General features: G+C 43.2%; 1 protein-coding gene across 4 annotated transcripts in view; it reads left to right on the top strand.

Moving 5' to 3' along the window:
• The window catches only part of Ddr2 (discoidin domain receptor tyrosine kinase 2), a 130,454-nt gene that overhangs the window by 76,620 nt on the left and 26,879 nt on the right, over nucleotides 1-26,955 (top strand). For all 4 annotated transcript variants that reach the window (XM_029538725.1, XM_029538724.1, XM_029538726.1 and 1 more), the window contains 6 exons: nucleotides 2,215-2,323; nucleotides 21,222-21,324; nucleotides 22,784-23,015; nucleotides 23,282-23,429; nucleotides 23,792-23,897; nucleotides 26,042-26,225. In XM_029538725.1, coding sequence (XP_029394585.1) covers nucleotides 2,242-2,323; nucleotides 21,222-21,324; nucleotides 22,784-23,015; nucleotides 23,282-23,429; nucleotides 23,792-23,897; nucleotides 26,042-26,225 — 855 coding nt within the window. In that variant the 5' untranslated portion in view covers nucleotides 2,215-2,241. The remainder of the gene's footprint in view (nucleotides 1-2,214; nucleotides 2,324-21,221; nucleotides 21,325-22,783; nucleotides 23,016-23,281; nucleotides 23,430-23,791; nucleotides 23,898-26,041; nucleotides 26,226-26,955) is intronic.

The raw sequence follows: 26,955 nt of genomic DNA, 5'->3' as shown, positions 1-26,955 counted from the left end.
TTCTTTTTTTAAGGTTTCCTCCAAGTGATCATATGACAACAGATTAGATACAGTATGGACTTAGCAATATATACACCCAGATTTAGCTCAATAGAGGCATACAGAGTTACACTGTAACTACCTATCTATATTGTAGTTATTTGTATGTATACAAGTGAATATAATACATATGCCCTCACTGTCCTTTCGCTCACTTAGCTGAAAGGCCCCTAGGGACAATGGCATCTTGGCAGTGAGCATCCATTGGCTCTGTCGTGTGCCACACGGGTAAATACTGAATCCTTGAGACCATTGATTCAGAGGGTTTTGTCTGCTCATTGGAATCCTTGAGGAAAGTCCAGTCAGACAGATTGCTCCCCGAAGTCTCCCTACTCAGTCCAGCTTACATGGGGTTCTCTCCTTATTGCTTGCCAGTGCTATCCAGAAGATATAACAGCTTTGTACTTAGAGAATCATTGTAAAGACATTATGTAGAATTCCTGTGTACTTGACATGAGTTAATAGCTTACATTACTATGGTCAATTTGTCAAAATAAGCAAACCAACATTGCGGATGCGGTCATGACTAAAGTCCACAACTTACTCTGACTTCCTTGGTTTTCCCTTGTCCCTTTTCTAGCCCAGGACCCATACAGTATGCCGGACATTACATTTTCTTTAGCTGCCCCAGCCCCACCCCTTAGCTGTGATGGTTTCTCAGACTTTCTTGTTTTGGAGGACTGACAACACTGAGGATGTTAGGAAATCTGTAGAAAGTTCTTCACTTACTATTTGTCCGATGTTTCCCTCATGAAAGACAAAGGCCATGGTTTGTGGGCTGGGACCACTGACCTCAAGTGCCGTCCCATAACATCCTATCTAGGACATGTACTGTCGCCATGACTTTTCAGTACCGATGTTAACCATAATCACCCAGCACCAAGTGGCTTGACAGTCTCTCTACTGAAATGATGTTCTCTCTGGCTTCCTTGGCTCATGTTGCTTTCTTTGCAAGCAAGTTACTGTGTGCAGCTTCTATGTGAGGAGCTAGGAGTGGGAGGTGGTGGGACCCCACTTGTTTAAAATCAGATTAGCTACATAAATTATTTGGGATTCTTTTTCATGGGAAATGGGCTATTCTCCCTCATTTGTTTATTCAGTCATTCATTTATATCAACATGGATTTGTGGATATTTATTTCATACTCTGAGTTATAATCTAATACTCCTCTACTTGTTTTGTTGATCAAATTGTTCCAGCTTTCATTACTGGGAGAACTTTCAGTTGACTCCTATGTGCTTTTGATGTATTTCATCGTGTGTGTGTGTGTGGGGGGGGTATACACCCGTGCGACTGCATGCGTGTGCACACAACATATATTCCAGGCTTATCTTGTGTATTTCCTGATCCAGTCCTAGAATCAACCATGTTTTTCTAAAGAACTCTGATTCCTTTTATTGGCAGATGGGATTAGAAGCCAAGATCTGGGCACTTGTGTTGCATTGTCAATGGATGCTCACTGCCAAGTTGCCGTTGTCCCTAGGGCCTTTCAGCTAAGGACAGTGAGGGCATATGTATTATATTCACTTGTATACATACAAATAACTACAATATAGATAGGCAGTTACAGTGCATAGGTAGTTAGTGCAATAGAGCATAACTCCGTATGCCTCTATTGAGCTAAATCTGGGTATATATTGCTAGGTCCATACTGTATCTAATCTGTTGTCATATGATCACTTGGAGGAAACCTTAAAAAAAGAAAGAGACAAAGAAGGAAAGAAAGAAAAAGCCAAAACCAAAGACCCAAATGTCACTTCAAAACTAATGGATCAAGATAAGTGTTGACTTATAGAGCTTTAAAAAGATTAAAGTTACTGAATGTTTTTCTTGGGTTGATGTTGGAATTAATGTTGATAATATGAAAATATTAGCTGACATCACAAATATAAATTTTACTTTGTTACTACCGTTTGGTATTTGCCTCAGTAATAACATTGCTACCTGTGTGTGGTTCTGCTGATTTTTAATTCCAGGAGTGAGTGTTTAATCCAATAGAATTGGAAAATTCTTGCACTTCATGATCCCTGGGTGGGATTTGAAACTTTAAATGTGGAAATAAACTTTACAAGAGTCCCAGATTGTCTGTGAAGATCGTGTTCCCATGTGCTGGTGAACTCTGCATTACTCACTTCTCTTCCTTCTCTGTTTCCTTGCATTATCGGTGGGCTGCAGACTCCAGATCTAACTCCATCTTCTGAAATGATCCCGATTCCCAGAATGCCCCTGGTGCTGCTCCTGCTCCTGCTCATCCTGGGCTCTGCAAAAGCTCAGGTTAATCCAGGTAACACAGCCACTACTCAGCTGGATGCTGAGGGCCAGGTGCCTGCACACACCTCTGCCAGTGGTTATCTTAGAAAGAGCTCTGCCAAGAGAACTCCACTGTCAGTTCTCCCTGTGTGGTGAACCGTAGCCACGTCAGAAACAGGAAGTCGTATCAGTCCCCCTCTCCTTATATAATGTGTTGGGTATTATACAAGAGATTTTATGGAGAGCAGAGCCATTTAAATGCCATTTAAAAAGATTAGGAAGACTGACTATTTGATGCTGTGTCTTTTGTTGAAAATGGGAAACTATAGGTGTGGCAGACAGCTTCATTTGGTTGGCTCATCCATTGGATGTCTTGGGTCTGGATTTCAATTGGGTGTCCTGTTATATTTTTGGGATGCCAATTCTGTGGGATGCCAGTTTCCCAGGATCCCAGGAAGGCTCTTATTCTCACAGGATCTGACTGTTCAAAACAGATGTGAGGTGACTCTCTTAAGTCAATATTTTTGTATTGTTTTAATTTATATATCTTTAAACTACAGTATATGATTATATCAACTGTCTGTTACACACCATGTTGCTTAACGGTTGTCAATAGCTCAGTGACTTCAAAAATGAGTGTTTGTTTTGCTCATTGTTTTATAGTTTGATGGTTTATCTCTCTTGGTACATTTACCTATCTGGGAATCAGCTGGCTATTGGCTCATCTAGGCTTTGGCCCTGATGAAGGGCACTTTGGCTGTTGCTCTGTGGGTTCCTCTAAGCAGACTAGCCTGGCCATGTTTTCGTGGAAATTGCATAAGAGCCTGAGTAGAAGCAGGAAACAATCTTTCAATCCATTGCTCAAATTATGTTTGTTAAGACTGTATAGGCCAGGATGAGGGCTGTAACTTAAGACCTTATCTAGAGGGATGTGTGCTGGAGCTTGGTAGTGCTTGTCCACTAAGGAGACCCCTGTTTCAATACCTAGCACTGAGCAGGGGGTGGGGATGGGGGTGGGGGTGGGGGTGGGGGTGCGGGACCTAACTGGTCAAAGTAAGTCACATACATGTGCTCAGAGTCCAGAAGAACAAAAAGAATGTGTATGGTAAAGAGATAGGTAAAGTTTGTTGGTTTTTTTTTTTGTTTGTTTTTGTTTTTTTTTGTTTGTTTTTTGNGNTTTTTTTTTTTTTTCAGTGAAGAAATAAATTTGTGGGCTGGAGAGATGGCCTAGTTGTCAAGAGCACTTGCTGCTCTACCGGAGGATCTGGCTTTAATTCCCGGAACCTACATTTAGTTTCTATCATGGTGGGTGTCTCAGAACTGCCTCTAATTCCAGCTCCAGGAGATCCGGCGCACTCCTTGACTAAATGGAACTCCATCATACCCCTCAAATTTTACCCCAGAAATAATCACTCACTGAGTGTATTTTATATCCCACACATGTAGATTTTACTAAAACAACACATAGCTGGGGATATAGTTCATTGGACAGAGTACTTACCTAGTGTGCAGAGAGTGCCATAGAGAACTGAGAATGGTGTGCATACCTCTTGCCAGTGGTGGTGGTGGCACATGCCAGTAGGATAGGTAAAGATTTTAAGTCCCTTTTTTATTCTTCCTCAAATACAAATATATGAAAGTACACATATCTTAGTGTTCAGTTTGATGAATTTTACAAGCCCAAGATATCCATTCAGACCTGTCTTACTTGAAGCAGAGTCTAACTACGAATGTGGGCTAACACAAATTGTACACTTACACAAAACATGAGGGTTTTTTTTTTCCCTTTCGAGGACACACCAGAGGAGGGCATCTATTACAGATCCTATTACAGATGGTTGCTGGGAATTGAACTCAGGACCTCTGGGAGAACAGTCAGTGCTCTTAACTGCTGAGCCATCTCTCCAGTCTATAAGGTTTTTTTTTTTTTAATGTGATCTTTTTGATTGTGCTGCCCCTCAATGTGAACTTTGTAAATGATGACATTGTGTGGCAATATCAAAGGTTGGACAGCCCTGGAAGTGAGCTACACTTCATATAGAAGAAACAGAGGCATCATGGAGAGCTCTCTCCTACCTCGCCCTGGTGACAGCCATTATGTTGCTTTCTAGCAAGAATGATGAGGTTTTCCTGCTTGTATTTTATGTAAGCGGAGACACAGGATACGTGGACACTGTGCCTAGCTTCTTTAACTGAACATTTTCTGTATGGCATTTATTCCATGGCTACAAGTACTGGTTGACTGGCTATCCTTGCTGTTGTATAATATTACTTTGTGTAGTTCATTTACATGGTCTAGTACGGATGAGAATTTGGATAGTTTGGGCCTATTGTGAAGAAATCTTCCATATTCTTGCATAGAATTTGTGGTAAGGACATATACTCACTTTTCCGGGGTTTATGTACAGAAGTGGAATTCTTGGGTAACTTGTAACATATCATTTAGTGTTCTTCATAATGCCATAGAATTTTCCAAAGTGTTTTTTTTTATCCACTCATCCTCCCACAATAGTATGTAGAGTTCAATTTTCCAGCTAGCAGTAATTACATTATCAAGGTTACATACATCTTGTCTTTGTACTAGCATAATGGTATACTTGTGAGAGTGCTTCCTCCCACCAAGTCCGTGTCCATGGGCTCACGATCAAAACTCCTCAAAAAAAAAAAAAATCAAAGACTTGTTGTTTGAGTAGAATCAATGCTTTTCTCATTATTATAATAAGCTTAGTGAAGGTAGCTTGGATCTCAACTCCGACAGCATTTAATATTTCTGCTGCATATCCCTCTTACCCTCTAAAGTTTGGTTGTCTCCTCTGAAGGTCTTTCTGCTCTGAGCTCCAAAGAGGAGTGGGGAGGAGGGAGGGACACACAATGTCTAGGTGCTAGGTGTTGTCACGGAGACTGGTATACTGGGGCCCACATAAGCCTTAAGCGATTAAACCAGGAAAACCAGTTAGTTTCTAGTGTTAGAATACAAGCTGTAGTTCTTGAGTAGGAAACAGGCTTCCAGAAAGCGATTCCACTCCCTGTCTTTCTGTTAGGCATTTTCATTGGATCTTTCTGCCAGCACAAAGAAATGGACATCTTAATTTTGAATGATGTTCCTAGGCATATGCTACCAATTGAAGGACTGATCATTCATTCTCTCTGCCACCTCCTTCCATCTACCAGGTTAAGCTGGAAATGAGGATGTAAAGCAGACAATTTTCCATTCCATCTCAGTTTTAAATGGTTGCCTAGGTTCTTGGGGCTCATGGAGTTGTATGGTTTGGCCACTGTTTAGTGCAGAGTAAATACGTAATAAATACTAGTTGATTTAGAGGAGACACTTCAGGGGTTCCTACTGGTATCTCCCAAAAGACTGAGGCAACTGAGAGTAGTGATTGTCGCAGATGTGGCTCAGGGACAAGTAGTTCTGGGCCTTCAGGGTTGTTCACACAGGTTAGCCAAGCTGTATAACAGAGAGACTTGGGTTATAAGCAAATATTATATGATCAACTGTGAGCAGAAATTGGTTTAAGACCATTCTAGAAGGTATCAGAATTCCTATCCTAATTAGTTACAAGCCAAATTTATTGTTTTTTGTTTTGTTTTATTTTAAATCTTTTTAAAAATTTATTTATTGATTATGAATACATTGTTCTGCCTGCATGTATGCCTGTAAGCCAGAAGAGAGCATTAGATCTCATTATAGATGACTGTGAGCCACCATGTGGTTGCTGGGAATTGAACTCAGAACCTTTGGAAGAGCAGTCAGTGCCCTTAACCCGTGGGCCATCTCCCAGCCGGCCAATTTTTTTTAAATGATTGTTAAAGAAAGAAAGAGAGAGAGAGAGAGAGAGAGAGAGAGAGAGAGAGAGAGAGAGAGAGAGAGAGAAACTGAACCCGGGAATTCAAAATTTTAAGGCCATCCATCCACAATGAGATGGTTATTTTTCTATAAGAGCAGAAAAGTTTGCAATACAGTAAAAACCCTGCAGTTCATAATATGCTAGTTAATAATTGTCTCATGGCTTCAGGCAGAATCTTTGGCACTGTGGAGTCTGGCAGCCTGTGCAGTGCAAAGTGCATGTGTCCTGCACTAAGGATCAAGGTCCCAGTGATGCTGTGTGCACCGCAACATGGGTGAGCACTGGCAGAGACACCCCGCTGCTACAAATCCCAGTCTGAGCTGATCATTGTCATTGAACTTTCAAAAAACGTTTGCAATTCCTGTGTTCTGTAACTACCCAAGTATGAGATTGTGACCCACAGTTTAAGAGATCAGGCTCTAACCCATCTGAGCTTTGGCAAAGGAGTTGGTAAGTCCAGTGATGCTACTGACATTTGCAGAGATGGCGGTGTTCAAAGTAGCTAGAGAGGCTGTAGAGCAAACCCTGGGAGTCTCCGTGAGAAATACCGAGATGCTGCATGTTCCCGCCCTGCAGTATGGGGAGTGTGCTAGCAACCTTTTAGTTCCAACAGTGTACTAGGATCCAAACCTAACAATTGCCAATCTGCTGGAGGAAGTAATGGAAGGACTGAGGGTAGAATTGTAAAGCAGAATCATGATTCAGAAGTTGGAATGGATGGCAATCTACACCCAGCAAACAACTAAAATGCCAGTTTCTCCAAATCATCTTTACAAGTCAGCAAGTCAATTTAGGTGGGATTAGAAAATTCTAATGAACAATGTAAAGTTCACTTAGAAAAATACTTAGCTCTAGTGTTTATTTATTCATTCACTTATTATTTATTTAATTAGCTTATAACTACAAGTTGATTAAGTTTGAGGTTCAACTTGAAGCCAAAACAATAGCATAAGGCGAAGAGATGTACAGAGAGCTCACACTTGGAAACTTAGTCTCTTCGTCTAATTAAATGAGGACACTCTAAGGCAGAAGACCTTTGGGGTTAGTTCACCCTGACAAAGAAACTGAAGTACAGGGGATGTTCTGGGTCCCTTCTGTAACAAGTTGCCTCCTTACTCCCAGTTCTTTGATTTCCATCAAGGCTGATGTATTTCTTTTTCCAAATTGGAAAATTATTATTTACCTGGATTCTCCTTCATGTTTCAAGAGAAATGCTGAGAGTTTAATTCTCTCTCTCTCTCTCTCTCTCTCTCTCTCTCTCTCTCTCTCTCTCTCCTTTCCTCCCTCTCTTGCTCTCTTGCTCTCTTGCTCTGATGATTGGAACAGATCCCTGGGAGGGAATGATATAAAAAAACAAGACAGAGCCCTTCCTGGATGAATTTCTCTCAAATGAGCTATCTAGATGGGCTCTTTCTTTCTTGCATGTTTGTTTGTCAAGTCTAGCCCTGGCTGGCCTCTGGTACCCTTTCTTCCAGTAAAAGAATCTTCCTTTGCAGACAGCAGAAACGCAACTGTCCCTGAGCTCTTCTGGTTACACCAAGTAAGGAAAAAGAAACAGTTGAAGAGCTTAATGAAAGCATCAACTGATATTCAAAGATCATGCTATACGTTCCGGGTACTGTTTTAAGTTGTGATCTTAATAATCTTCAGAATGTAATAGGAGTAAGCAGTAGTATTATTATTCTAGTTTTACAGAGGAGGAGTGGGGCCCCACAAATGTTTGGTGAAAATTAAATGTTATAGAGGAATCAGAGTAGCCTAGATGGGATCCGGTCTAGTGCTGTTAGGACCTTGACCTCTGAGCTCCACTGCCTACTGAAGGTAGTAAGACAACAAAATACCAATGTACAGGAGTCTGTGAGTCATGAGCCAGCTGTGTGGACATAGATACTAGAGTCTGAGAAGCCATTGCAATTGAATCTCAAAATTTGATTTGTGGAGGCAAGAGTGCATTTTGTAAAAGAAAACTTCTCTGTTACTGGATATTTGAAGGGCCCTGTGACCAGTTCTCAGAAAACTCAAGAAAGATTGGTTTAATCTAGTCTTCTACAAATGAGGAAACTGAGCGTTGTGGCTGTATCATTTCTCTGGTTATAGTGAAATGCTCCAAACAAAAGGAACACAGGAGAGGAAGTTTGATTTGTAGTTGTAGGTTATAGTCCATTACTGAAGGAAAATCAACACAGGAACTCAAGCAACACCCACAGTCAATATCAGAGAGAAATAAATGTATCTTGCTGCATGCTTTTGCTCAGCTATCTTTTTTCATTATTATATAGTTCAGAACCCACTGCCTAGGGAATGGTGCCACCCACAGTGGGCTAGGTCAATTAACAAACAAGACAATCCCTTGCAGATATGGCAATAGGCCAGCCTGACTTAGCCAATTATTTTATGAGGCTATCTTCCCAGGTGATTCTAGATTATGGCACACTGGCACTTAAAATTAATTGGAACACAGGTTCACAGAGACAAAATGATGGAAGGAAACACCCATTGAAAAATATACTGCTAAATCTACCTTTCTATCTAGGCTGTGTCCTGATTGTATGAGTGAGCATGTAGGGTTTTCAGCCTTTGTTTGAACATACACAGTCTTCTCATTTATCATTGCTAACCACCTAAGGGCTATTTCAAAGAACAAGATAACGCATGTAAAGGACCTGGCATAAACACCCAACACAGGAATGTGCTTAAGAGCTGCCAGGTCTTCTGGCCTTAATGTATTACTTCACTGATAATTTAATTATTCTATTCTGTCTAATGTATTTGAAATTGTGTAGAATATAGTGTTTGTGTGTGTGTGTGTGTGTGTGTGTGTGTGTGTGTGTCGGAGTTCATGGATCTTACATCTTAGAATGAAGGAGTTCCAAGTGCAATTTCTGGGCAAACATAGTATTTTATCCTTGTGGAGTCTTGTCTATGCTCTGGAGTTTTGTTTGTATTTTGTTATTTGACATTTTTTTTTTTTTGAGACAGGGTTTCTCTGTATAGCCCTGGCTGTCCTGGAACTCACTCTGTAGACCAGGCTGGCCTCGAACTCAGAAATCCACCTGCCTTTGCCTCCCGAGTGCTGGGATGAAAGGCATGCGCCACTGCGCCCGGCTGTTATTTTACATTCTCGAGACTAAAATCTCAAGCTTTCAAGAGGCAGTCAGTTGTTGGAGTACAAGAGAGGATAGAACAGTGGTCATGGAGTCAGAACACTTGGAGACTCAGGCTAAGCCACAGGGCCGGGAGCATGATCATGTAATTGCCATCAGAACACCACTTCAGGTTCCTTTCCTGGGCCCCCTTTCTTTGCCACCAACTGCGGACTCAGTTTTGCTTTGTTGAGAGGCCAAGAGACCACAGAAGGATCCTCAATCCTGCCAGGATCATACAAGGTGTCAGTGTCTCCAGTCACTGAGGGCCTTACTAAACTGCTTAGACTGGCTCCATGAATCATAGCCTGGGCTGGCTTTGAACTTGGGATGTACCTGCCTCAGTTAGGATTATATGTGCATACTGTCATGCCCAGTTTATTTATTTGTATATTTACAATTATGTTTGCACAGTGCCTGAGTTGTCAAATCTCCAGTATCTTGCTGGTTGAAATGCCAAGATAAGTCCATGAGCTACTGGTCGGGTGACAAGAGGAAGGTGATGCATTTGAGTGTAGGGAAAGGTTTGGAGGTACACATGAAGAACAAAATAGGAAGATAGGAATGGTTGCCAATAAGATGTCACAAAGGCAAAGATGTACAAGGGTGGTACAATAAGCAGGTGAAACGTAGTTCTGAAATTGTCAGTGTATGCCAAATATTTAATGGCCACAGTTCTTACCTGCATCTAGGACTAAGATTCACGCTGGACCCCTGACTGCAGGAGGCAGGTTTCTTATGCTATTACATTTCAATGGCTCTGGGACCAGTGTATTGTTAAGTTTTAATCAGTAATAGCCCTCCTTAAGCTTTCTTTCCAGATTGTTGTTCTCCTTGGAGGTCTTCCTGGCCTTTGAGATCATGCTTAGGACAGTGTGTCAACTGTTTGCTTTTAGCAATGTGTGGAGAGAGTGGTGGATAGATGGTGACTGTGGAGGTCAAGGGTCAAGATTCTATTCTAGTTCTGACATAGGGTCAATGTTATGACCTTAAATACTCAAGTAAATCTTGGTACCTCACTGTAATCACCAGCTCTTTGTTGGTATAATGAAATACCTGAGGCAGGGTGATGTTATGAAGAACACATGTCTGTACTCACAGGTTTAAGAGCAAGGTGGAGGACATGGCAGAAGTGTGTTTTTAAAAAAAAGAGAGAGAGAGCTGATGATGGGATGGATCCCCCAATACAGGGGAATGCCAGGGCCAAGAAGTGGGAGTGGGTGGGTAGAGGAGCAGGGCAGGGGGAGAGTATAGGGAACTTTTGGGATAGCATTTGAAATGTAAATAAAGAAAATGTCTAATAAAAAAAGTTGAAAAAAAAAAGAGCTGGACAGAGCCGATTTCAGTCTTCAATAACAACCTACCATGGGGTCCTGTGAGAGTGACCTCGCTTTCTGGAGGTGGGGCACTCACCTAAGGAATTTCCCAGGTTTCCTCACCTTTTAACGTTCCCCCAGTTTCCAGATAGTCACACTGGGGACAAAGTGGACAATGTGGACCTCTGAGGAACAAACAAAACCCAAACAATCGCTCAATTATAAACCTTACTCAGTTGTAAGGTGGAGAATGTAACTTTAGTATTTACATTCACAAGATTATGTGGGGGTGGGGGTGGGGGACTCTGGGAGACAGAGAATGTAGTAAGTGAAGGACTTTGGAAAGTGACATGCAAATACTAAACTGCCATTTGTGACTTTGCGAAAAGAAGGGAATCAAAATAATCTAGACGCCCTACACACAAAGTTCGTTAGGACATGGAAATACAAGAGACCATGGTTTTGCCTGTAGTCTCCAAGAAAGACTTGAGTTGTTAGTGGGAAATGAGACCTCTGTCAGCCCTGGGCTGTGGTCATCCTGACCCCAAAGTGACAGAGCAAATGTGGTGTCCGTGTTCTAGGGTAGAGTGGTGGTTGACTTAGCTTTTGCTGTTAGAAGTCTCTGAAGAGCAAAATAAGCCTTTCAGAGTTTTGGGTGGTTTGGAGGCATACATAGTTCAAGTAAAACAAAGCTACAGTCATTAAATCTTTGAGGTTTGAGAGTGTTTTTTATGGGCTTATGTGGGTGGTGATAAATTGTTAAATAATATGCAATGTTTCCTTCTGATCGGGAGACGTTTCTGGTTTTGGCCTTTATCTGTTTTTCTGTGGTGATGATCTCCCACGCACCCGTGACCATGCTTGGCTTATGAAGGCGATCGGCCAATCCTTGAGTAACAAGGGCAGCAAGGGTAGAAATGAAAGTCAAGGAATGTTTAGGCCCATCTGCATTTTCCTCCAAGGGCGGGGGGAATGTAAATAGTATCATGTGAAACTTCATTTCAGGAAGCTGTTGGGGAAGCTGAAGGGGGTGAGGGGGGAAGCTGAAGGGGGTGAGGCGTAGGAATGGGATTCCTCCAACTGTGGGATGCTAAGTGTAGAGAGAGCAAATCAGATGGAGGAGGCAGGGGCTTGAGGGGGAGCTGAGGTCTCTCAGCTGTAGCTAATTCCCAGTCTCCTCAGGTCTGAGTGGGGACACACCCTTCCCAGGTGGAGGGGTGGAGCAACCCTGGCCACACAGGAGTGAGATACCCAGGTTCCCCCTCCTGTGGTCTACAGGATGAGTACTTGGAGTGTTATAGATAACAGAGGTTGTGGCTGCATTTGGTGTACTTCTCTTACTCTGGCATTTGTTAGGGCTGAGTTCAGACTCCCTCTTTCAAATGTTACAACCATAGTAATGATCAAAGGGAATCGAGTCCTCCCTGTGTGCTGTCATTAGCACATCCCTGGTGTGGAATAAGCCCCATCTGTGGAGATGGGGCAAATGGAATTTACAAAAGTATGCTTTTAATTTGTTCTCGTTTAGTAGATTTGAACAACATTTAAGATTGATAATAGAGTTCGTGTTAGGACCTTTCTCAATAGTGATAGATAGTTCTCCCTCCCGCCAATTAAGTTTATGACGGCCCCACTGGTGTGTTTCTTTCCCTTTGTCTTTCTGTTTTTTTTGTTTTGTTTTGTTTGTTTGATCTTGACTCAAGATCATCATGCCTTGGCTTCCAAAATGCTTAGACGGTAGGTATATGCCACCAAATAAACCTGTCTGTCTGTCTGTCTGTCTTTAGGTAAGTTTGTATATATGTATGTATGTATGCCACCCCCCCACCTCTTATTTACTCTCTCCTCTCTGCCTTTCTTTCTTTTTGACTTTGTTTTGCTACAGGCTCTCCTATTGCCTGGGTTGGGATTGAACTTTCCTCGGAGTTAAGGCTGGCCTTGAGCTCCAGCTCTTCCTTCCCCTATCTCCACCCTCCCCTGGGGTTATGGGTGTATACCACTGAGCCTGGCTCTGTTTTGTTTCTTGATGAAGTAAAAAAAAATGTCTAATTTCTGTCCTGAGAAAGTAACTTTTCAGTCGTTAGAAACTCGTGTACATAGAAAACACAGTTCATTAGACTTTACCTCTTAATAGGTTACAGTGTCCAAAAGAGTGAACTGGAACTTTTCCCTTGGCAAGCCAAGAGTAAGGATTTACACACAAGAGTAAGGGATTTGGGCACATTCTGTACCTTATTCACTATGACTAGTTACTGAGAAACCTGTGGTGTAGTAGTAGTAGAACTGGTATGGCCTGCTTCCGTGTGGAGCTGGGCTGGCTAGCTCTTGAAGCATGCTGTTGGATCTTTGGCTTCTGTAAGAGGCTGTGAACCCAAAACCAGATTGGCTATGGAGCAGTTGGATCTACCCATATTTGGCAGAGTGACACATCTTCTGTCTGCATAGTTGGTAGGGTATATGCTGGAATTCTTGGACACTGTGAGTTTTCTCCCTGGCAAGTCTTGAGTCCTTTGGTTTCCACACTCCAGCTTGACTTGGCCCAGCACCGGGCACATGGCTGAGGGAAGAACTTCGTACACAGCTCCCTTCAGATCCTTATCAGACTGCTATTTTTCCTCATGGCAACCCCTGCAGGTGCCACAACCAGCATCAACCACTTGTCCCTGTCCCAGTCTGGTGGAGACTGAAAGGGACTGCAAGAATTCCTTCTCCTCTTGGAGACTGCTCTCTTCTCTACCGTCTTAGTTGTTTCACTCTCCCTGCCTCATCTACAAGGCACTGTTGAATAGAGCATTTACCAAGTGTATCCAGCTTTTCCACGGCACTCTTGGGGCAGGGGGTAGCTTTGATTATCACAAGCTATTCTATCTTACCTGGGAACAGGTATCAAAAGTTAACATCTCCGTCTCTTGTCACTATGATTCATCTTTTTAAAAAAAAAGATTAATTTATGTGAGTACACTGTTACTCTCTTCATACACACCAGAAGAGGGCGTCATACCCCACGACAGATGGTTGAGAGCTACCATGAGGTTGCTGGAAATTGAACTCAGTACTTTTGGAAGAGGAGCCAGTGCCCTTAACCTCTGAGCCATCTCTCTAGCCCTCTATGATTCCCCTTAAATGCTTATGTTCCACTTAACATATACTGTATTAATAATAATTATTATTATTATTATGTGTTTGTGTACACATAATGTGTGTGTGTGTGTGCGTGTGTGTGAGTGTGTGTGTGTATGTGTGTGTGTGGTGCATGTGCCATGGCACACATGAAAAGGTCAGAGAACTCTGTGGAGTAGACTGTCTCCATCCACTTTCAGGTGGGTTCTGGGACTTAACTCAGGTCACCAGGCTCGCACAGTAAGTGCCTTTACCCCTTGAGCCATTGACCTGGGCTTTTTCACTTTTTGAATTGATTTCTAAGCAGAACCGGAGTGAAAAGCTCTCACCAGTTAAGGGGGCAATGCAGAATGTTGCTGAGGTTGGACTCAGCGTTAGAATGCTTTAACCATTCTAACGCTGAGTCCAACCTCAGCAACATTCACGCAAGGCCTGGGCTCGACCTAACCTAACACCACAAGAGAAAACACAGCTTTGGATACTAACTTCAGATTATTATCCCTGTTCCCTTTCCCCTCCACTGATTTTCTTACTTATTTGTTTTTACTCTATGCAACTCTCTAGAGGCCAGTTGCAATCCTTTATTAGAAGGAGTCATAATAAAAGTAACCAGAGAAGAATTAAAAGCACCTAAATATTACTAAATATCATTGCTCTAAGTTTGGAAGAATGCTAACTGACTGCTTTTTTTTCACATCTCCATAAGAAGTACAATTATTATGATTAAGCAGAGAACACAAGCTTAAACGGTCATAAAATGTCCATGTTGCTTAAGAAATGATGCATGTGGTATTGAAAACACATAATTCCCTTTCCCCTTCTGGGTATCATCTATTGAGCACTATTATTTCGCATAGAATTGTATTTTAACAGTTCCTGTAACAACCCTGCTTATTATTAAGGATGAGGATTATTAAGGATTGTTAAGAAAACATTGTTTATTTTTATATTGCTGGGACTAATGCCCAGTAGAAGCAACTTGAAGGGGGAAAAGAATTGATTTTGACTCATGGTTTTAAAGGCACAGTTCATAACAGCGAGGAAGGCATGGCAGAGTTCATGGTGGGGGCACATATGGAAGAGGCTCCTTGAATTGTGGTGGATCAAGAAGCAAAAAGCTCTGGCTGGAACTAGAAGTGGATACTGCCTTCAAGGTTGAACAACCCACGTCTGCTAACTAGACCACAAAGTTCTACAACTTACCAGAACAGTGCCACTAGCCTGGGAACAAGTGTTCAAATATAAGAGCCCTTGAGGGACACATCACAGTCAAACCATAAGCAGAGGATATGGAATCTAAAGTTCCCGAAGGGATGGGATGTAGTAACCAGTCTTGTACTTCCATATTAGAAGGACAGAATCAAGTTTGAAACATAGAATTTTTAATTTTGATTTATTCTTCTCCCATATATTACCTTCTGACTGCAGTTTCCCCTCCCTCCACTCCTCCTTGTGTCCCCAACTCTTCTCTTCCCCAGATCCCCTCCTCCTCCATTTCCCTTCAGGGAAGAGCAGCCCTCCTAGAGATATCAATCAAACATACCAAGATGCATTAAGACTAGGTACAAACCCTCATGTCAAGTCTGGATGAAGCAGTCCAACAGGAGGAAAAGGGTTCAAGAGCATGGAAGAGTCAGAGACAGACCTCATTCCCACTGGTAGGAGTCCCACAAGAACAGCAAACTACACATCCATAACATATATGCAGAGGACTTGGATCCATACAGGACCTGTAATTGTTGGTTCAGTCTTCGTGAGCCCCTGTGATCTCTGGTTAGTTGATTCTGTGGGCTGGGCTCTCATGGTATCTTTGACCCCTCTGGTTCCTACAATCCTTCTTCCCCTTCTTCGGTGGGGTTTCATAAGCTTTGCCTCATGAAATATAGAATTGTTATATGCTTAACCACAAGCTGTATTTCCGATCAACTTCTGATCCCATGTTATTTCTAACCCAGTTGGTTTTTCTGTTTGTTTGCTTGAGTTTACCTCTTTGTCGGGACAAAAAGTTTACTTTTTTTCTCATCTACTGGTTCATGTATGTAACCAGGAAGGGCAAGCCATCCAATCTCTACCCTAAAGCCCATGCATTCAGGTTTTCTTTCCCGTCTTTAATATTTGTTTCTGGAGACTATATATTCCTAAGAGGTTACCAACTGAGGGAAAGCAGTCTTTGTGAAATCGACCCATATGTAAGAGAACAAACCCACAGCCTGAAGAAAATGACTGACCTAATAGGCTTGCCTGTGCACTCAGTGTGCATAAGCTGTGTGCAGTGTGTGGGAAGCAAGGCCCAGGTGACACCATTGACTGGGCTTGCTCTTTCTAGAACTGGAAGAAGTAGATTGAGGTGGCCTGAGAAGGATCAGAGCCGAGAACACTGGATTTCAGCCATGGTTACGTTGGTCGTCTGTGAGTTTCTGAGCGAGTCAGTTCACCTTTCTGGGGATTACAGGTTCTGATATTGAGTATGGAATTCTAGGGTTCAGTATGCTAAAATTTCTTCCCTGGATCTAAAATTTTGTAGTCATAGATATATCTTTAGATCATTAGACTGGCTTACCCCACCCCCTGACCCTGATAATCTCCCTCTATCAAACATGGGTGCCTGGTGCAAGCCAGGGGTCAAACTTTTGCGCTTAGACCTTTCATGTGCCCTGTGTTTTCCTGGAATTCCGCATATAGGATACTCATTGACAGGCAGGCCATGGGCTGGAGCTGGCTGTCAGGGGTAAACATCTTGGAACAAGCAATGCTTTCAGCCTTACAGCCTTGGCTCGAGAATATGAAAAGTAATTCTTGGGAAGCTGGGACCTGGTGGCAGCTGTTTCTCCTCCGTCTGCTTGCCAACCCTTACTGGAGCTTGGGATGGATGGAGTTCTCAGCTGGGCCTACTGTGGCTGATGCTGGTAGTTTTCCACTCTGGGAAACTGGAAGAGTCCGTTGGCATCTCTGTCAGGAGATTGGTGGGTAGCGGAAGCATTCGGAAACCACCAAGACAACTCAGCAAGCAAATTTTTTTTTCCTGCAGTGACTCTTGCTTCCTGTGACAGGCTGCTCTCTGTACATATTTCTTTATATCTCAGGACATGGACTGAATAGGGGAGCGTAATCCAGTGAATGGGGAGGGGGGATTGGAAGAAAGAAAGGAGTCCTGATGTCTAGGATTTGAGCCAATGTTGCAGTTCTGTATCTTCCCAAATAGCTAGGATCCCTTCCACCAGTTACCCAAAATAGGCACATTCAATAGGAAAACCACACTGGGGCTGCAGAGAAGTGCCACGTTGGGTTCCCTGGGCCAAGGCTTCTTCTGGTTCCAACGACCCAGCAGGATGGGTAAGGCTATCCAAGATCAGCTCGTCCTCTTCCTCTGCCTTTCCTGTGAGGCCCCTGGGGACACTGAGTCATGGGGAAACCCTGCTTACTTATTTTACGTTACATTGCTGCTTGATCAGCTCTTGTCTCTGACCTCCCTGTCTTCAACCTTGTAGTCCTTGGACCTGATTTCTAGATCACTAGCCCAACTCCCATTGTTGTAGGATGACTGAAAAGTTGGTCATTCTCTTTTTTTTTTTTTTAAAGATTTATTTATTATATGTAACTACACTGTAGCTGTCTTCAGACACTCCAGAAGAGGGTGTCAGATCTTGTTACGGATGGTTATGAGCCACCATGTGGTTGCTGGGATTTGAACTCTGGACCTTCGGAAGAACAGTCAGGTGCTCTTACCCACTGAGCCATCTCACCAGCCCCCAAAGTTGGTCATTCTTTATCTGTGGTTTTGCATCCCTTGGTTTCCATTCGTAGTCAATCACAGTCTGAAAATATTAGACGGACAAAGTCAGAACTAATTTATAAATCTTAAATGTAGTGATTGGGACTGAAAGAACTAAATCTTGAGACCCCTTCCTCCTCTGTCACACCCAGTGCCTGCTATTCACTGCACTTTATCTCCGTATATAAGCACCATGTTGCCTTCTGGAGGCAAGTGGGTGTGGTTCAATAAGATGAGAGAGAGGCTGGAGAGATGGCTCAGAGATTAGTAGACCTTGCTGTGCAGCATGAAACCCTACATTCAGATCCCAGCACCCATAGAGCAAGCTGAACATCCCACAGCTGCCTGTAACTCCAGCCCAGAAGCATTAAACACTCCTTTCAGTCATCCGTGCATACAAGTTCACACACCTGCATACATATGTGTGCACACAGACACGCACACATAAACAAAATAAACATTTAATAAATGTTTAATAACCACGTGAGAGCTACATTCACATAACTTTTACTATGGGATATCATAATTGTTCCATTTTATTATTAAGCATTGTTTATCTCTCACTATGATTAGTTTCTAAGTTAAACTTTATTATAGCTATGCATATGCAGGGAAAGACAAAAGAATTTGTAGAGGGCTTGGCACTACCAGCTGTTTCAGCCAACCATCGGAAAATATCCCCTTCTAGTGAATGGAAATCGACAGTGACCCCTGTGGCTCAGCACCTACTCTGACACTGAACTGTGAGTTTACATCATGGAACAGAACAAGATTTCTGTCATCCCTCAGTTCTCTAGTCACTGGAGGCTCTTCTCACCAAACACCCAAAACTCTTCCTCAGTCGATCTTTGTGACTAGTTATCCGGCAGTGCTAAGGTCTATGCTGTGGCTTCGCTTCCTCTCCTACACATAATGCACCTCAAGTCACTGCCTGCTGAGAGACAGTTGGGCAAGCTGCTGCCTCACAGATACTTGCTGAGCCCCACAGATGACAACTCACTTGGGAGGTTCTGACCTAGAAATCCTCTACTGTGCTTGCCCTTCAAGATCTAACATGTGAAGTTACTTGTTTCCGTTCTTCTGTCTGGACATTTCCATCTAGCTACCTGGCTCTCCACCGTTTCATACTTAGCTGTTTGCCCAATGTATGTTGAACACCTAATCAGAGTTGTGAGTCGGGCGGCTGTAAGGGGCCAGGAATCCAACAATGACGACTATGTTCTAGAAGGTCAAGAGATGTAAGTGTGCTAGAAAATTCACAGTGAAAATTATTTCTTAAAAGAAACTGTCACTTGCATCCTGACACCATATTTTAATATTTTTGATACTTTATTAGACCTTCTGAGACCATGATAGCAACTGTCAAATAGGAAAGCAACTGTATCTTTTTGATATCTGAATACCTGTTGTCTTCCATTTGTCTCTTGGACCCTAATGGAGGTCTAGGAGAGAAATCATTTTATGACTTATTCATTACTGACTGATTGTATAAGTGCAAGAACACTCACTAATGGGCACATTTGTTAATGCAATATGTGAGTGGATAGGTTGCAATAAAGTAAGTAATTCTCAGACTTATGGGGAATCCTTTTCTATTTGTTGTCTGCGTGACTCAAGGTTTCCCTTGGATGAATTCCCAAGACTACATCTTTAAGCCTCTGGGAAGAACTCAGCAGTCCTCTGACACTGCATAGCAGAGTCCTATGTGGTCTTTCTCTGTCACTCCCTCTGCCTGCCTGTCAGGCACACTTCTGATCTCGTTTACTTCATTTTCTATTCTTGCATGGAGTCAATTACAACAGAAAAAGGATTCCTAGAAATACAGCCCTACCGAGATGCATTGTAGGGGCAGTGGCAGTGACTTGGCTATTGTCCCACAGACCTGCAGGCCCCACGATGGGAAGTTAATTATGATACTATCATGACTCACCTTGCTGGCTGTTTCCAACGTCTGGCTTACCTCACGTGTCCCGGAGGATAGAGGTTCTCATTACATTTACAGCCCCATATCTGGAGACGTGTGATGGATGGGACTGTGGATGTTCTATGCTGCAACTGCCAGCAGGGCCCCCGAGCATCATTCTCTGTCCAGGATGGATGGGATCTGGGAGTGGAGCTCGGAGCCCAAACCCACAACAGGATGACTGCATCTTTACCAACATGCAGCTCCTGGGTTTAGCTTTCAGATACGCTAGAGTTAGGATCACAAAGATCTTCAAATGTAGGCAGCACCATGCAAGAGTCTCTGGGCCAAAATGGAACAGGAAAAGCAAAGATGGGACTAACTCTTGCTCTCAGTTTGTCTTTTGGTTGTCAGTTGTTCAGAGCACACTTCAGGTTCTTCAGGCTTTGGAGGTGAGGGGCTCTCAGGCCTTCAGCCTCCCGCGGGAGCTGTAGCGCTGGCTTCTCTTTGCTTTCATTTTTTCATGACCTGGACTGAGCAGCCCCTAGTTCTCCTCTCTGCCTCCTGCAGATGGCCCGGAAGCACCATTCAGCCTCCATGAGTACGTGCGTGCATGCGTGTGTGCGTGCGTAACACGAGCGTCTGATTTCCCTCTTGGAAATATGGATATCCAGGGTTTTTTTTTTCCAGCACCTTGGTTGACAAGACTATGTTCCCCGCCCCCTGTGCATTTTTTGGTACCTATGTTGAAGATCGGTTGACCTTATATATGTGAGATTATGTCTGGGCTCTCCATTCTATTGCATTGGTCACATTTTTAAGTACAGGGCTACTTTAATTATTACAGCTTTGTGATATATTTTGATATCTAAACTCCTAATACCTCTAGGTCTGTTCTCCTTTTAAAAGAATACTCTAGGGTTTGTTTGTTTGTTTGTTTGTTATTTTGTGGCTTCATATTTCTGGAAAATTTTCTGGTTTTCCAGAAACATCCATTCTTTCTTTTCCTTCCTCACAATGATTCCGTTCCGTTTTATCCTCCTAGTCGTCATTTTTTTTATTGCATAGACTATGGTGACTTCCGAGTGTTTGTATTTACTTGTTTTGTCTTTATAACTCTGGAAGTCCACTCAATCTTGCCTAAGCTCTCACTCGCTGGCTGTAACTGGGCGCTGCCGGGTGCTTTCTGGCTCCTTCCTCGTTTCCCATCATCTCTCAGAGATGGTGGTCCATTGCTGTCTGGTGCCCATTGTTTGAAAGCTGGATTATTTCCCATAGGGAATTTCATATGCTCTGTCTTATTCTCTTTGTTGAAAATGAAGCCCATCCCTGAAACTATTATTTCTAACAGGAGCAGCATGCTCAGTACTAACACGGGACAGTGGATTGGGTTGTTTCACAGTCTCATTCAATCTGCTCCCTAGTAAACCAGAGTGCTACAGATCTGGGGCTACCTGATGGCTACAAGGATAATGCTACTTTCAGGAAATTGATTTAATATTTAAATCTGCTAGCAAGGAACTAAAGCTGGGACTATTGGGGTTATTAATAAAAGAAGAAATTTGCACATTAAATTATATTGCATTAGTCATCAGAATTTGGGCCAAAATGTAACTCTGGCTGTTGGTTAAATCTTGGAGGTGTTTGGATATTAGGGATATTAGGAAGAAGCTCTGTAGCATCGGTGTGACTGGACTTGAGTCACAGAGGGATCTACGAAGATCTCAAGTCCCCTATTTCCTGTTCTGTTACCAGTTTCAACCTTCTTAGGGACTCTGGGCTAAAAATGAAAGCACATTCTCTGTTTTCTCTGTTTCCTTGTTCCAGCCATATGCCGCTATCCTCTGGGCATGTCAGGAGGCCACATTCCAGATGAGGACATCACAGCCTCAAGTCAGTGGTCAGAATCTACGGCTGCCAAATATGGGAGGTGAGATAGCTTTATCGAGAAGGCCTGAATGCGGGGAGGGGGGAAAGCAGGGAGGGGGTTATAGATACACAGCCACAATTCAAGATGCTGGGGGGGGAAGGGCTAGTGCTGGTGAGAGTTTGCAAGACTGGAAGCTAGCAGTGAAGGGGTTTGTGCCGCTTGGAATGTTTCAGAGAGAGGCCAAGCCTTGGCTGCAGTCACTGACCTGGAAACCTCTTCCCAACCACAGAGGCCTCAGAACCACACCACCCACTGTGAATGGGGTCATTGATAGGCGGTGGATTTGCTTTACCGGACCTCACTGTGGGCTGTTGTAGGAGAAAGGCCAAGGGCACAGGTACAGAGAGGTGTAGATTATGTAGGACACTGGCAGTGAGTGACGCCTGCTTCTCAGGAGGTATCTGAAATGCCACTGGGCAGAGTGGCTATGGTCAAACTAGACACTGAGGTTTCCAGTAAGTTCTTCCTTCCCTCAAGGAAACATCACACAGAAGGACCATCCTCATCTATAAACAGAGCAAATTCTATGTGGAGTATGTAATTCCCAAGGTCCCTAAGTGAACAGACTCCCAACTCAGAAGCTACACTGATGACTGATGCCTCTTCTTCCTGCGAGAACCTAATTATCTGGTGTAAATTTAGTATTGGTTTTGTTAAAATGGAATCACTCATGAGGCAATCGACCCCCATAGCCTCCCCTCATCCTACCTGTCTTCCTGTTTGAGAGGTGTGGAGTTGGGGGTGGGGGGGGGAGCAAGTAATGAGTGGGTAATCTCTGTGAGGAAAGGGAGTATACTAGGGAAGAGGGAGAAAACTCAGAGGGTACCCCAAATAAACCTTCGAGTGATTTCTCAATGCTGTTCAGTGGCAGTCTAGCCTGGAGTTGTAAATGAACCCAGGTTATTGGTCATCCCTTCACAGGCTTTACACCCTCACCTTCACCATGGCTCCCATGGCTTTTGCTGGGTGGCCACGCCCATCCTGCTGGCTAGCATTCCACCACGTTGCATGGCCCACGCTTAAGACCCTACCTCTCTTCCCTTCTCCCTCCTCCCTCCTATAACTTGATACCCAAACCAGGAAGAGCCAGCTCTGTGAGATTGTGGCTGAGGAATGGACTCGGGCATGGTGAAAGAATTCCACAGAGGAGCATGGGTGGCAAAGGATTCATTTCTCTAGAGTTCTCTAAGTCAAGATGAAAAGGCTACATGTGCTTTGGAAGGCCCCAGCTCCATGGTGGGGACTCTTCCTGGGCTGTGTGGTGCTTCAGAGACAGGAAACGAACCACAAATGGGAATGGTTAGGTCAGACAGACACCATGGGGAGGTCCCCCAAGTCCCTCTGGACTAGACTGCTGGTTTTCACTCTCTCCTCAGGCGCAGGGCAGCCGCCTACTGTGAGCTGGTGAGTGTCTCTGGTTTCACAGTCGCTCCCTCTCTCCCCTACCCTTCTTCTCAAGGCTGGACTCTGAAGAAGGAGATGGAGCCTGGTGCCCTGAGATTCCAGTGCAGCCCGATGACCTGAAGGAATTTCTGCAGATTGACTTACGGACCCTACACTTCATCACTCTTGTGGGGACCCAGGGGCGCCACGCAGGGGGTCATGGCATTGAATTTGCACCCATGTACAAGATCAACTACAGTCGGGATGGCAGTCGCTGGATCTCCTGGCGAAACCGGCACGGGAAGCAGGTAAGAAAAATATGTCCATGTTCTGGGGGGATATAGGACTCAATAGTTGTCAATAGTTCAAACTGTGTATGTTCAAGCCCGATGTGACATTGTAAATGTGGCGTTGTGTAGGAGTTGACACAGAGGATCTGTTAGCTATGCTGAGACAGTTGAGTGACTATATTCTGCTCATGAACGAGGAGCAAAGTGTCCATCAAATGCATGATTCGTGAGGAAAGGAGAGCATGGCTTTATAAGGTCTCTGCCCCTTCTTGTCTTTCTCTTAGGTGCTCGATGGAAACAGTAACCCTTATGATGTCTTCCTGAAGGACTTGGAGCCACCCATCGTCGCCAGATTTGTGCGCCTTATCCCTGTCACTGACCACTCCATGAACGTGTGCATGAGGGTCGAGCTTTATGGCTGTGTCTGGCTAGGTAAGCCTCGACCACGGAGACCTTCTGAACCATAGAGAAACTTCCGAGCCCCGAGAACTAAAAACCACCAACTCGGAATGAGATTATTTCCTTTTGGTTAAAAGAGAAGAATGAGCCACGCCCATCCACCCAGGGCTTGGTGCCCTGTGCCGGAAATGACATATTCGGAGTTACTCCGGTAACTGCTGTTGTGGTGTGCTTCTTCCCAACAGTGCTCAACTGTGAGCCCAGATTGAACCCCAGTGGACATGATGCACAAGATGGTATTTCCTTGGAAGCGCCAGTAGCTCCCTAGGCTAATTGGTTAGGCAGCAGGTGCAACTCCTTACCACAGACTCTGACTGCTCTGTTTCCTTTGGCAGATGGCTTGGTATCTTACAATGCTCCAGCTGGGCAGCAGTTTGTACTCCCTGGAGGCTCCATCATTTATCTGAATGATTCTGTCTATGATGGAGCTGTTGGGTACAGGTAAATACTAGGAGATTTAAATAATCACCAGAAGAGAGGAAATGGCCACAACAAATACTTCATCAATAATCAAAGAGTCAGTCAATCCACCAGTATTATGCATGTGTACGATACACTGAAATAACTTAGATGTAGTAAACTACATGGTATTTATCTCCATTTTGTAGTTGACTTTTGGAAAACAAAATAGTCATTCAGTAAACAGGAGAAAAAAATTACACAAAGCAAAAGCTAAACTTTGTGATATTTCTATAAGTGGGGGAGCTATATATCCTGAGATGAGGATGTAGATTCCAATCTAAAGGCTAACTTGGCTATAGAGACAATGGAATAAGTATAAAGATTGGTCAGGTCACAAAGTTAAGAAACAATAGACTCCATAAATATAGTACTTTAGAAGCTGTGAAAAGAAGGAGCTGTTGAGGCTTACAATAGATAAGAGAAGCTCTTAGGATCAGATGGTAATGAAAGCAGGAAATAGTAGGTGGAGGGGTGGAGAGGAAGAAATGGAGGAACATTGGTCTAATTATGGCAGTAACAGGGTGAGAGCAGTAAAGAGGCCTGAAGTGGACAGATGAAGAGCTGTGCTGGAAAAACAGCACCAGACACACTGGGGTACAGAGCTGGGAAAGACATGTGCCTATCTATTCAATCATTACATTCTTCTGATCCATTCCTAATCTCTGTCTTTTTTCATTCAGTGTTTAATCTGTAAGAATATTGTGAAATACAGATCCAACAATAAAGTTTCTAGGGGCTAAAAAAGAAACATATTATTGAGTCTCAGGAAGCAGATTGTAGAATGACAGACAGCCTTTCTACTGGCTCAAGGGCGAAGAGTGAACTATCACCCTCATCGGCCAGCCCCTGGGTGAAGTCTTGATTCATCCAGTCTTCTAGCCTTACTAACTTCCTTTCCATCTGCTTAGTCAATCACTTCTCTCCACTCTCTTACATCATTTTTGCATTGTTTGACTCAGTCACACCCTAGCTAGCCTATACTTAAGGCACACGGGAAAGGAGATATCAATTGACTCCAGATCAACAAGTCTTTGCTAGTCAGTTGTTACCCTGTGTGTAGAAGTTGGCTAGGTGTTGTGGGTAATTAAGGAAAATGAAGCCTTGGGTCTTGTGCTTAAGGCATTCATAGTTTGGATCAGTGGCTATGTGAGAAGATTGATTATTCTATGTATTAGTTGCTTTTTCTCATTGCTATGACCAAATACCTGACAATAAATAACTTGGGGAAGGAGGATTCAGTTTAGTTCACAGTTCCTCAGCAGAAGGTATAGCATAATAATGTTCATGGTGATGGAAACTTGAATGCCAGGACCAGGAATAGTAAGAAGGATATCAAGAAGGGGAGTGGGGATGGAGCAGTTTTCCTTTTAGCATCACCAATACAGTGATTCATTGATGATTCTTAAAGTTGAGGAAAGATGTGATTGGAGCTGTGCTTCAGGCAGATTAAACAGGCAGCTGGCAAAGATTAGATGCAAGTTTTAGTGAGGCATACTTTAAAATCCCCGATTCTATGATGTAAAAATGAACTAGTAACCAAGGCCACAATGGTACTCTTGGAGATAAGACAGGGAAGAAATATTCATTTGGGGATTATAAGCATCTAAGTCAAATTAATATTACCCTAATGATCTCTTTCCCTGAATAAATGGAGAACTCAGTTTCACATCAACAAATGTTATAAAATAACAAATGTTTACTGTGTTAGCAGCAAACCTTTGAAGTGCTGTTTTATTAGTTTGTATGACAAGCCTTCATTTCTCTCTTGTATCTTTTTCTATACTTATTAATATGGTATCTTGGTATAATGGCTCACCATTATCAATGACATCTAAATTAGTTCATTAATGGGGGAATTAATGAAAAACATGAAGAGCACAGCCCTTGACCCATCAGTGACCAATACTGGTTGGACACATTTGCAACCCTTCTTGGACCTCACAATTCAGAAAAGGAAACCACTGGATAAGGTGCATTTGAATAATTTCTCCTAATCCCTCCACCCCTAAGATTATCAGCTCTTACAAAATCCAGCAGTGAAGCAATGGGCTGAAAAGTTCTTCTGAGGATGTGTGAGTAACTCCAGGCTTCTCGCTTCTCTCCTCTTCCCTTGGCCCGAGCAGCATGACTGAAGGGCTAGGCCAGTTGACCGATGGGGTGTCTGGCCTGGACGATTTTACCCAGACCCATGAATACCATGTGTGGCCTGGCTATGACTACGTGGGATGGCGGAATGAGAGCGCTACCAATGGCTTCATTGAGATCATGTTTGAATTTGACCGAATCAGAAATTTTACTACCATGAAGGTCAGTGGTAGATTCTCTTCAAGAACTCTAAAATCATCGTGTTGGGGGACAAATGCCCGATGTGCCTTGAGTTGATGTTGGCAGAACTAGATTTTAAAATAATTACACTAATACAAGTATAGATGAATTCAGAGTAACATCATTTTTAAAGGTTGTTTCTTCATTTGTTAACTCTGTGACAACTTAGGTTAGACCCATTGTTATTGAGTTACTCCCTCCCTCCTTCCCTCCCTCCCTCCCTCCCTCCCTCCCTTCTTTCCTTCCCAACATCAGAGCCAAACATTTTCATCCAATCAGACATAACAGTTATTTCATCAGTACATTACTGCAGAACAGTTAAGTGGACATTGCTGAGTTGTAGGATGGAAGCCAATGGCTTGGCCAAAGCTGCGCTACAAGGCTGTCATGTGATGGGTCACCTCAAATATGAATATGTGAGGAGATCTGAAGAAGGAAGCTTAAGTTCTAGATCTCATTTTGCCTGAAGTAAGACCCTACCAGGGAGCGAAATCCTGATGCCACCCTTAATGAGTTCTTTGTTATAGCATAAAGGGTTTCCCGGTATGTTGTTTAAATCATTATTCTCCTTGCCCCCATTCCACTTTCGGTCTGTTTTAGAGAGAAGGGCATGGGAAAGAAGAAAAGTTCATGCAAAAAAAAAAATAACCAGATTGGATGCTAAATCTAAATTGTAGGGTTAGGGGAAAGGAGAGACCAGGGGTGTGAAGGA

The sequence above is a fragment of the Mus pahari genome, chromosome 5 (assembly GCF_900095145.1).
Source record: "Mus pahari chromosome 5, PAHARI_EIJ_v1.1, whole genome shotgun sequence".
Classification (NCBI taxonomy): domain Eukaryota; kingdom Metazoa; phylum Chordata; class Mammalia; order Rodentia; family Muridae; genus Mus; species Mus pahari.
Note: the sequence above shows the minus strand (reverse complement) of the source record. Positions and strands in the feature narration are given on the sequence as shown.